This window comes from Pan troglodytes, chromosome 6 (assembly GCF_028858775.2).
Source record: "Pan troglodytes isolate AG18354 chromosome 6, NHGRI_mPanTro3-v2.0_pri, whole genome shotgun sequence".
NCBI lineage: Eukaryota > Metazoa > Chordata > Mammalia > Primates > Hominidae > Pan > Pan troglodytes.
In genome coordinates, this window is record NC_072404.2 from 27,384,640 (window position 1) to 27,397,461 (window position 12,822).

Sequence of the window (12,822 nt, forward strand, 5' to 3'; positions counted from 1 at the left end):
GGGTTTGTTGAACTTTGAATAGACAATGCATGCATCTTGTTACAAACCAGGAATCATAAAATGATATCCAGTCGAAAGTCTTCTCACCATCCTTGTCCTTCCACTCTCTAGTTTCAGCCCCACCCGAAGATGACAACCCTGCTCAGTTCCTTGATTTCTGTTCATGTTTCTTTGCACATGTATAAGCATTTAGTTATGGATATACATGATACTGTGGTTTTAAATAATAAAATTGGAGATAATATGGACAAGTAACTTTTTTTTGTTTCTAACATTAAAAAGTTTATTTTTTCCCACGTGACATTTGGAAAGTTAGGAAATACTGAAAATTCACTTCAAAAATGTTTTAATATATCTTTAGGGTTTTCTGCATGAATTCTGTTTAAAAAGAGGGCATAAGATAAGGAGGAATATATACAGCAGGGGCTCTGTAAGATCTGAATTCCTGTCCCAACCCTGCTTACTGAGCATTTTAAATTTGCTAAGCCTCTGGTTTTTCATTGGCCAAATTGGCCTATTAACACCTTCCTTGAAGAGTTGCTATGTGGATTTAGTATTTCTCAATCTTGTCATGATCAACATTTTGGGTTAGATAATTTTTTTGTTGTGGGGGGCCATCTTACATATTGTAGGATATTTAGCAGTATCTCTGGCCTTTACCTGCTGGCCCCATCCCTGTTGTGATGATCATAAATGTCTCCAGACATGGCCAAATGTTCCCTGGGGGCAAGATTTCTCCTGGTTGAGAATCACTGGGTTAGGGATAGCATATTATACACTATGCAAGGTACTAGACATGTAGTAAGTATGGTTCAATAAATAGAAGCTGTTGGCATTTTTTTTTTCTGTGTTAGCATAGGATGAAAATTTTCTCTGGATACAGATTCTGCAGGAATGAATCCCAGGGGTCCTCTGAGCCTTATGCATGTGTGGCCTGGAGATTCAGGAAAAAAACACTTCTCAATAGAACAAGTGGCTCAAACTCATGGTCAAGTTGAAGGAAGAAAGCTCTTCTCAAAGACGCACTTCAGGCATTGTGGAGTCACCACACATGCTGATCACATTTTAAGGACACTTAATATTTAAGGGCACTTACCTACTAGATACGATTATATAATTTTGACATAAACATTGATAAAAATAGTAATTTTGAAACATGAGTACATCTGGGAAAGAAAATAATTCCTGAACATTCTTTTTATTCTCAGGGCTTTATTGTTACATAGACAGATTAACTGGTTACACAGACAGATTAATTGGTTACACATCAAGTGTCTGGGTTCATCCTTGACTCCTGGTGACAAAATTCAGCAGGGTTTTTTTTGTTCTTGACACAAGTCTTTTGGGTTAACAACAAAAACTAGAATTTACTTGACTTTGTTCCCTACTTTCATAATAAAATTTGTTCTCAGTTCATCAAGGGTATTTGTAGCCTTGGGAGCAAAATGGAATCTCATGGAGATCCATTTAGGGTATATTAAAAAGACCAGTGCTAAGCAAGAGAAAACTTTGGATTCAATTAAGCAGTCATTAATGAGGGTTAAATATTTAAATTTTTTTTCATATCTATAGCATTTTTTGTTTGATTTTTTTCTTCCTTTTTCTGTTTTGGAGACAGGGTCTTGCTTGTTGCCCAGGCTGGAGTGCAGTGGTATGATCATGGCTCACTGCAGCCTCGACCTCCCAGGCTCAAGTGATCCTTCCACCTCAGCCTCCTGAGGAGCTGGGACCACAGGCAACTGCTACCATGCCCAGCTAATTTTTAAGTTTTTTGTAGAGATGGGGTCTTGCTATCCTGCCCAGGCTGGTTTTGAATTCCTAGACTCAACTAATCCTTCCGAAGTGCTGGGATTACAAGCATGAACCATTGCACCTGGCCTGCTATAGCATTTAAAAAAATATTTACCATGCTTAACATTTGTTCTATTGAAATAAACTTCACATAACATAAAATTAACAATTTTAAAGTATATAATTCATTCCAGTTTTAGTACATTCATGATGTTTTACAACCTCACCTCTGTCGAGTTTCAAAATCCTTTCATCACTGTACTTAACAATTTTAAGTTAAACCTTTATTAATGATATAATTTTTCTCAATCGTTGCATGAGTTACTGTCATAGGAAACTGGAATGAGAGAGTAAACAATTCAATTGTGCTCATACCAAGTTCCTAGAAGGAATTAACATTCTAGTGATGAAGTTTGTAATCCAAGCCATAAAGTGACAACATTGCAGAGAGGTTTTATTCCCACAGTTTCCACAGGATTGAGTAAATTTCTTTAGACTCCAGGGGTATTTTCCCCTTGGGTTTTCCATCACAATTTATTTATGCTATGTGGGTAACTAGATCAGTGCTCTCCCAAATGACTCAGTTACAGATGGACAGCGTATAAGTCTTCCAAATTGCTCGTGTGTAGATTGTAGGATAAGTAATGTAAAGGGAACTATGACAACATTTAAGTGTGGCCATGTTGTTTTACATGGCTCTCTTCTACATGTAAAGTGAATTTAGAAAAAAAAAAAAAAAAAAAAACCAGAATCACGTTAATGATGGTTCTTTGCTTTCAGCTCTTCTCGAAGCCCAAGATGTGGAACTTTACCTGAGACCTCTGAGGAGACACATCCAGTGTCTCCAGGAGACGGAATTCCCACAGACACGCATATTAATCGCTCCATTATTTCATACCATCTGTCTGATTTGGAGTCATTCCAAGTTTTATAACACCCCAGCTCGGGTTATAGTTTTATTGCAAGAGTTTTGTAATCTCTTCATTAACCAGGTATGAAGCATCAAAAAACAGGAACAATAAGAATTGTTGCTGTGAGGTAGGTTTTACGAGACTAGTGAAGAATAATCTAGTATACAGTAAGAACACCATCTTTCTTTTTCTTTTTTCAGAAAGGACATTTTTGGTAACAAAGGCCAGGTAACCTTTTAATCCTAAATGGCAGGAAGCTATGAAAATAAGTCAGACATAATCAAAGGACAAGTTGTTGCTTGGTTTTGTTTAACATCTGTACCTTTCTTCAAAAGGCTTTAAGGCAGCTTCCAGCAAAAGACAGACATGTGTAGTACCTTCTTTGTAGCCTTCCCTTCGGTTTTCACAGAAACACTGGCTGATAAAAGCCTTTTGGAAAATGTGGTAAGTTAAGAGCATCTGGCAAAAAGAAAATCCTAAAAAAGTAGTAGAATTGTATTGAAAAAATTCTGATTCATTGCTGATCTTTTAAAATCTCTTTTATAATTGTGTCTCTATTCCTTACTCAACCTGCAAAATGTTAAAAAAAAAAAATTAAAAAAAGGACCACCTTCCTCTGTGTCCTCATCCTGTCTGTGTGAATGTGGATTCTTCCATGTTCACAGTACCAGAGGGTATTACATAATTTGAGAGGTAAAAGATACTTGGATGCTACATAATCCAGTGGTTCTTATTTGGAACCACTTAGTCTTAATCTTCTCAGGCTGCCATAGCAAAGTACTATGGACTGGGTAGGTTAAACATCAGAAATTTATTTTCTCACAGTTCTAGAGGCTGAAAGTCTCAGGTGAGAGTGCCAGCGTGCTCAGATTCTGGTGGGGGCCCTCTTCCTGGCTTGCTGATGGCTGGCTGCCTTCTCACTGTGTCCTCACTTGGCCATCTTCCTCTTATAAGACCACAGTCCTCTCGGATTAAGGCCCCATCTTTACAACCTCATTTAATCACAGTTACCTCCTAAAGACCCTATATCCAGATACAGTCACATTGGGAGTTAGGCTTTCAATATTTATCAATTTGAATGGACACAATTCAGATATTTTTCAAATGAATTAACCAAGACTTGAAAAATGATGTTATTTGCTCAATTTCCCTGAGAAGTTAGGAGGAAAGCCAGACCAAAGAACAGGTCTGCAGACTTGCAGCTTAGAATTTTTGGAGTATGAGGTTGCATTGTTAATATTTTTCATCTCTCTTCCCTCTCTGATTCTGAAAAGATAGAGTGGTGTGTGGGAAAGGCTTTGGACCTAGACCAACCTGGATTCAAATCTGATTTTCTCACATAAGGGAAGTTAAATTACTCCTCAGTTCCCACATCTATCAGTGGGGATAATGCCTAGTCCATGGCTATTGCGAGGATTCAAAGATAACCTAAGTGAAATGCCCAGCGTAGTGCTCGGTGTTTAATCGAGGCTCAGTAAATGTTAGTTGCCTTTTGTTCTTTTGCCCAAACTATTGACTTACAGGCTAGTTGCGGCTGTTGGTAGGAGATAACAACAGGTCGATTCCTTGCTATGTTTTACCATCATCTCCTCTGGTTTTGTTCAATATCTGTTACTCTGTTGGGCAAACTCAGTTTTGCCCTTTTGTTAAACAGGTTCCCTGGGTCCTAATGGCTCGGGTCTCTATGTAAAACACCACAATCCCTGTTGCAGGGCCAAAGACTACGACCACCACTTCCCCCAAACCCCTTTTTAGGGACCTGTTTCTCATTTTGAGAATAATTGAAACTGTTTCACTGCAAATCCTTCCTAACTTATGAATCACAGAGGAGACCATTTGTTGGCATAGGTGACTTAATTTTAAGTCCTAGTTACCCGTAAGCCTGTAAACTTCTCATCCCTGGCTTCTAGTCTTTCAACAGCCAGAGTCTGCCAAGCTCCTGATAAAATAATGTGGCTTCTCTTGTTCCTTAGTTCTGGCTTCTATCCAAAGGTTTCATTGACCCGATTCCTTTGATTCTATGAACGGCAGATTTCAGACTTTGTGGTAAATATGCCCAACATGTTAGGAGTCAAAAGTTAACAATTAGCCAATGTCCATAGCTGGTTCCCTGAAGCACTAACCACCCTGCCACCAATTTTACTACTTTTATATAGTTATTTAACAAATATTATATAGTACTTATTTTGTTCAGGAGCTTTTCCAAGCCCTTTACAAAAATTCAAAAGTTAAACCCTCATAGCAACACTATGACATAGGTATTATTAGTAGCTTCATTTTATAATGAAAAAAAAAAAACACTGAAGCCTAAGAAGATAAGTAACTCTCCAACCCAGCAAGTCAACAATAGAGTTCTCACCCGTTATACCATGCTCCATATTTTAAAATAAGTTTTTTTAATGTCCGAATGTGACCTAATACATGGTATGCTAATGATAATTGTAAAATATTCTCATTGCATGATGTTGGAACATTGGAAATGGTTCTGGAGTTTTATCACTCTATTATTAAAGCATTTTTATTTTTCCTTCCTCCCAAACTTACCTATATTTATACATTTTATCATGCATACAATTTTGTACTAACTTGTTGAAAGATTATTTTGTTATTGCTGTATATGTAAGTTGCTTCCAGCCTCCTTGATTGTAAACAATATGCAGAAAAAACTATACAAAGATCCCCTCTTTTGACTGGAATGATTGGCTTACTGTAAATTCCTGATGTTGGTCAAAGGGTACAATCTTTTCGTGGCTCTTGAGCAATATTTAATACTTTCAAATTATTTTCTAAAAGGTTATATCAATTACATTGTTATTATCAATGTGTAAAAGCTTTCACTATGACCTGTCAACTTGGAGCATTGCCATCTTTAAAAAAATTTGGGGTCATTTATTGGGTATCTAGTGGTAACATGTTTTTAAATTTGTACCTTGTATGATATATGTGTGATTACACATTTTATGTTTTCTATAATTGTATTTCCTCTTGTCACCTACATGTTCTTTGCTTTCATGAATTTATTGATCAAGTTTTTGTGAAAATTCAAACCCTTCCTATGTTACATATTAGAGGTCATAAGCTGACATGCCATCAGCTCATTTGGCCCAAAGATCAATGCAGTGTTTTTATTTTGTATAATATTTTTAACTTAAAATTGTTAATACTTAAATTGGATAGATCTCATTTAAATGCCAGCATTTCAGCCTCCACTGAAAACTCAGAGATCTTGCTACAGTGCTTGCACCATCCCCATAGGCGCAGCCAGTGACTGTAGCTTCAAATGCCCCTTTAGGTGGAAGAGGTGCTGTGTAGATGACCATGACCTTCACTGTTCACTGTTGTTTCTGATCTACTTTACTCAGTTTCATTATATGCTTGACCCTATGACGGGAATGCCAGTCAGAGTCAGAAACCCTTTGTTACTTTAAAAGCAAATGTATTTCTTTTCTCTTGTTTTCTAGCAGTGAACATTAACATCATTATTTAGGCCAGACACATAAAAGGCATCACCTGTTCACCTTGCGTGCTAGCACAGGCTTTGGTAATGGGGTCTTAATGCCTTGCCTTTCTTCTCTGGTAACTTGACACTACTCCATGGTCCTTGTGTGTCATTACCACTCTAGACACTACGTTGTCTATTCCATGGCTTGGTGTATCTATTGTAGATATTGTCACCTACAAGATCCTAGGTGAGGAAGAGTTAAAGTCTGAGTAGTCGAGTGTGGAATGGAGCTGTCAGGACTGAGCTAAAATAACAGTCCGTAAAAACACATGCAAAAGAATAGAGAAGCAGCAGCAGGGAGACGAGCCTCAAACTAACAATATCATTGGTAAATTGGTTAATTGATCATAAGCTTATTGATAAATAAGTTGGTAAGCAGTGTTTTAGTATATAAGACCTCTGAAGTGGGACGAGTTCATCCTAAATCTAGTGGCTTTTAGCTTGTTTGTGCTGGTACCATTGAGTGTGAGATGATAGAGCTGGTGTGGTTAGGCGTGCTCCAGACTGGGTACTGTGAGAGGTAGAAAAGAATTTAGAGTTTATGAGCTAAAAGGGATTTTGAAGTTCACCTAATTCATTTCTCTCATTTTGCAGCTAAGGAAATAGATCCGCTGAGACAACTTAGCTAGTATCACAAAAGTAGTTTGTGGCGCCTAGTAGGGTCACAGCCAGCCCCTGCGTCAGGTCATGCTTTTTCCTTCACACATTCTGCCTCCCCATGCAAGGAGACAGACGGGGTGTTTTCATTTAGGACATTAAGTACTATCTTAGGAGGCCTTACTCAACAGTGGGCTGTATGAACAGGAGGTTCTTTGTCTATGATTGTCTCATCTATGTGAGGGGCCAGCCAGGAGGCACAGGAATAAACATTAAGCATGACTTGTCCTAGGGATGTTACTTTACATACAAGTAATTAGGTAACGGGGGCTGCTAAAGCAGAAAGGGCCACTCAAGCAAAAGATGGAGTCGTTTGCCATAGATTTTTCAGCATCCTAAAAAGACACATTTACTATAAAGAATACATAGAGATAAAGGTATATGGAATACACCATATGCCATATCAAAGTGTAAACTCTTTTAAAACTCACATTGCTAAGGGATTCCTGGTGGTTCTCTTCACTGCCCTGAATGACTTGCTGTTATAGCACCCTCATGTGGAGGTTAATTTTCTGTCTAACCTGACAGGGAAATAAAAGCATAGATTGGGAAGGAGTCTAATCAGTAGGGGTTTTAGACACTAAATGAATGATTTCCTTATTGCCTTACAAATTCATGGCACAGAGCCTATATTGCATGTAAAACTGTTTTCATTAATGGGAAATGAAAGGTCATATGCCTACATTTAGGGAAGAAGTGCTTCCCTCTGCTATTTTGAACTCAGGGCTTTCATTACATTATCCATTGACATCTTGAACAACATTCTAAGCAACCACAAAATTGAAGGCACACAAATTAAACCTATAATTTATATGAGGTTAAGATGCGTCAGGAAGAGGTAGCATACAAAAGAACCTTCAGAATGCAGAGGTTCTTGGTCCTTGAAGAGGGGAATTCTGAATGTTTATACCAAATATGAAGAGAGAAGAAGTTGGGAGTGTCGGTTGATCCCATGAGAATTTGACCAGTGCCACATGGGTCTTCTAGTCGTTTCTTTTATCCTTCTCCTCTCTTCCTTTCTTTTCCTCTATTCAAAACTAGTTCATGTGGCACACGTCAACTAGATTGTATGTCCTATAATGTTACTTGAGCCCCCAGAAGAGAAGTTTGCTAACTTGAAAGAATTTCCACTGTTACACACTCCTAATCAGCTCTTTCTCTTTGCAAGTGGCCCTGAACTACTAGGTAAAGTGAGCATACTTTAAAAATTCATGTTCTGATAGATTTCCTTGTCTGGCTTATATATTCTTTAGATGAGAAAATGATTGTTCAGAATATTTGCTGGCAGGCACAGTCATGCAAATTACATGACAGTTGTCATATAATGAGGCTTAGCAACAATTTAGTCATTTGCTAGAATGTAAAAATCCAGAAATAGTAGGGTCTCCTGTATGTAATTCTAACTTATACAAGTATGTCATTGAAGTCCAAGTAGCTGAATTTCTAGAATTTGTGCTTTCTTTCTTTCAGCATTGCTGGCCCAACTTTAGATACTGGCATTTAAAAATGATTCTTTCAAACAGAGATGGTTACAGGGAAAAACTGTTAAACATAGTTTTGATCATTGTTCCCTTTCATTAAATCCTAGGCAATAGCTTACCTTTCACCTGAGGACCTTTTGAGGGGAGAAATAGAAGAGTCACTGGAAAAGTTGCAGGTGGCTGTTAACATCTTAAAGACTTTCAAAAACTCCTTTTTCAACTATAGAAAAAAATTGGCAAGCTACTTTATGGGAAGAAAGCTGAGACCATGGGATTTCCAGTCTCATCTGGTGTTTTGCAGATTTGACAAGTTTCTTGATCGTTTAATAAAAATAGAGGTATTTATTTTTTGATTTTATTTATTCATGTTGAAGGTGGGTGCAAAAAGCCAGTAGCTTTTCACATGATTCATGGAACAGTTTACTTTATATCATAGGTGGAGGTCTCCTTTCTCAGTGATTCTCATAAGGAGCTCAGCAGGCCAGTGCTATGATGATACAAGGGCATTTTTTAAATCTTTAATTTGGATTTTTTAAAAGTTCGTTTTTGATTCCATTATTACATTGAGTATAAGTAAATCTCTTTATGTATCAGTGACTCTTAGAATTGACTAATCTGGGAGAGAGTTGTAAATCAGGAAGCAGTAAGCTCATCCTCTGTAAATAAATCTACTTTTACTTAGTATATTTAATGCTTAAAATTGGTATTTCATACCCTAAAACCCATTGGATAATTTAAATTATCACACTTTTTTAGTATATGAATATATGCTATACTACAAAAATATTAAAACCATTTGTAAAAATATAAAACATAGAAAAGTGTGTGCTCTGTGTAAAAGTTTTCAAATACCTTAAAACCAAAAATTAAACACATACAACCTACACATTCTTACATTTGTATGGTGTCTATTGGCTTAGTTTAAAAAAAAAAAAAAAGTTTAAATTGATGACACTGCCTTGTTTTCTTTGTAAAGCTCTAAGAATTTTGGGCATTGTCATTGATAAAGATTTGTTTTATTCCATTCAAAATTAGAGCTTTATGTCTTGAGAATTCTCATAATCACTTAAATGAGCCTGAATGCCTCTTCTGTCTCTGAATGTGAGATACCTAATGAAGGGCAGCTTACATATGCCTTCCTTAACAGTTTCCTGGGCTCACTTTCAATAAAGCAGACTCACTGCCGGGTATGGGGTGATGAAAACAGGAGTTTTGGATATTACCTGGGGATCTGACTTACGTTTAGGAAGATATAAAATTGGGGGAGTTATATGTCTAGTTATGGTAAATTAGAGGTTGCTGCTACTGCGAGATAGTTTTTGTTTTCTTTTTTTTAGAGACAGGGTCTCATTCTGTCACCCCGGCTGAGGTGCAGTGGTGTGAACACAGCTCGCTGCAGCCTTGACCTCCTGGATCAAGTGATCCTCCCGCCTCAGCTTCTCAAGTAGCTGGGACTACAGGTGCACGCCACCATGCCTAGTTAACTTTTTCATGTTTCATAGAGACAGGATCTTTCCTTGTTGCCCAGGTTGGTTTCAAACTCCTGGGCATAAGCGATCCTCCTGCCTCGGCCTCCCAAAGTGCTGGGATTACAAGCGTGAGCCCTGTGCCTGGCCAGTGAGAGTTAATTTTTAATAAACATGCAAATGGGAGAGTAATTTTAAAAATTAGCAATGACTATGTTTAAGTAAATACTTATTTCTGTCATGAAAATGTTTATTTTCTGTCATTGACTCATTGATTTTGAACATTTCAAAATGTTCTTGATTTGAAACTTTAAAATATTTTGCTGCTCAATGTAGTGGAAAGGTCTTTACTGTGTTTTTTACAAAGGATATATTTGCCACCACTTTGGAATTTGAAAAGCTGGAAAGACTGGAATTTGGTGGTACCAAAGGAGCAATTTTAAATGGACAAGTCCACAAGATGAGTGAAGAACTTATGGAACTCTATAAACTTTTTAAACAGAGCACTTATGACCCATCTGATTGCAATAACATGGTAATGTTGTACCTTTGCATTTTCATTTCATGGGATCCTATAATTTTATAGCTGAAAAGGAAGATAGGTCACAGTGATAATAGGGACCATCCATTCCAATATCTCTAGGACCAAAAGAGGTTACATGACTTGCCTGAAGTCTTGTAGCTACTTAGTTAGTAGATCAGGGATCAGAACTTAAGCTTTTGCATTTTCAGTTCAGAATGACGGCTGATAAAACTGCAGACCTCAGTCTGGATTTGTATCTTGTTTGTGTATGCTAAACAGAAACTTAACACACGAATTCATTTTGATCTGATGTCCATGTAACTCGTGCTTTATTTTAGCATTTTCTTGAATCACTTGAATCACTTGTTTTTTGATTCACCTGAACACTTGCTTTCACCCCAGTCATTAAGTGTATCATTTACATGTTGGTTGTTTCTTATAATTTTTGTTATTCTTGAGAGCTGATTATAATTTCATATTTCCAACCACAGGAAAGGGGGAACCTTTCTGATTTAAGCTGCTTCTGTGCTCTGTCAGTTCCAGCATGTTAGTAGCCAGGGAGCTACCTGTGAGCATCCCTGCAGTTCTAGGATAAAAATAGCTTCATTTTAGTAGTTTGCCAAGAACAGCGAAGCCCAGGTCCAAAAGAATGAAGATTTAGCTCTTGTTCTTATTATTGTATATGTAATGTGAGTTTATTCACTATTGTTTATATTTGGCCAAACAATTGATTCTTTGAAATGTACGAGTGCAGTATGTTAGCTTTATAAGGATGTAGTTAGCAAACTTAAGCCCTCTGAATTATAGTCAGTTTCGGAAAGCGGAGTTAATGGTAGAAGGACACTGCTGTAATAGGTGACTTTTTGCTAAACCAGGGCGCTACACTTTGTGAAAAAGTATGAGGAACGTAGGATCATGGTGGTGAATAATTTGAGTGAGCTCATCCCCAAAGCCTTGTAAGATGCCTGGCACTTGGAAGGCATTCAATAAATATGTACAGAATGGGATTCTTAAGAGAGCCTCTAGGTTAGCGCCGCTGAACGAGCTAGTGGAGGAGGAGTGTGAGACTGAGCCTGCACGAGATCCTTGGGGACATTTGGATTGCAAGAGAGTCTTGATTTTGTTACAATTACAAAAACTGGCAAGTTTTCAGAGTGCCAGAATTAGAGAATGTGTCCAGGTTTAATTGACGTCACTACCTTGGCCATGCCAAAGGTCCTGATTTTACTCCTGTCTCTGCCTAAAGCCTGCATAGTCACAAACATGTAGGAATAGAAAATTCATTTACTCTTGAGGTATATATCTGCTTGGTATTTGTATTTTGGAAGCCCATTCTGTTTTGCAGATAAGGTGGGCAGGGTTTACCTCTGATCTTCGGTCTGGTTGGAGACATCATAACCTTCCCCTGGAGTTCCCTTCATCCTCCTGTCTGATTCTTGCCTTAGAATCTAGAAGCTCCTTGACTTTGGTCATTCCCTAAAATTAAAACATGAATTAACTAAAAGTTAACTTAATCAGCATACTTATGTTGAAAATGACCATTACTTTTTAAAAAAATGTGTTTTGCCTATCATTATTCCTTTAAAATATTGCATTTATCATATATTTTTGCTTAATAAGCTGTTCATTTTGGTGCTTTTTAGCTGAGTTCCTTGTACTTTGACTTCATGATGAAATCAGTTGGTAGTTTTTGAGACATTATTTTAACAAATGACTTCCAACCTAGTGTATGCATATATTTGTATGTACATATGAATACATGCCCAACCTCTGCCCTTCCCCTCCCATTACATTCACCCCCATGTTCCTGCTCCTGCCCCATCCCCTCTGACTACAAACTAGTGCTTATATAACAGGGAAGCGTGTCAGGGTCAGCCATTCTGCCCTTTGGTATATACATGGTTTAAATATGATCCAGTAAATTAAAGAAATGATCACTGGTAATTTGCTTTTTGAAATGCTGTTGTTTATTTCTCTTCTCATCAATCTCAAGCCTACTAATCAGGCTTTGAGCCTTTATTGGTGTACCGAAAGGTTTGCTGCTGTGGTCCATTTACAGAATGTGGGGATTTTATCAGGTGTGCCCATAAAAATGGTTTTGGGTTTCTCAATTATTGAATGTTACTTTAGGTGTTTTCTTTGACATCTTCTTAGGGGACTGTTTGAAATCTAGACAGTTATGGGAAGAGACTTGCTTTCTTCATTATTAATGTTGAACAGTCCAGCAATATTAGACTCAGTAATTTTGCTGTCTTTCTATGGTGTTTCTTGATGAAATCCCTCAGATACCTAAGCAAAGATGGTAGCTATTCTTGTTGAGGGTAACCCCTTGGCTCCACTTAGTCTCTGTTAATGAGAGCTGGTTAATATTTACAGACGAAGTACCGGGTGCCAGGCATTGTGCCAGAGATTTCCCACATTACATACCTGCTTAATTTTCACTATAACCCAGAGAGTGGTCCCCCAGGCAAATGACAGTTTCACTAAATTA

General features: G+C 37.6%; 1 protein-coding gene across 1 annotated transcript in view; it reads left to right on the forward strand.

Annotated features, from left to right (window-relative positions):
* Positions 1 to 12,822, forward strand: part of DNAH11 (dynein axonemal heavy chain 11) — a 363,428-nt gene that overhangs the window by 18,620 nt on the left and 331,986 nt on the right. Inside the window, exons 6-8 of the mRNA XM_063815260.1 lie at positions 2,572 to 2,783; positions 8,450 to 8,680; positions 10,176 to 10,343. Of these exons, the coding sequence (XP_063671330.1) occupies positions 2,572 to 2,783; positions 8,450 to 8,680; positions 10,176 to 10,343 (611 nt within the window). The remainder of the gene's footprint in view (positions 1 to 2,571; positions 2,784 to 8,449; positions 8,681 to 10,175; positions 10,344 to 12,822) is intronic.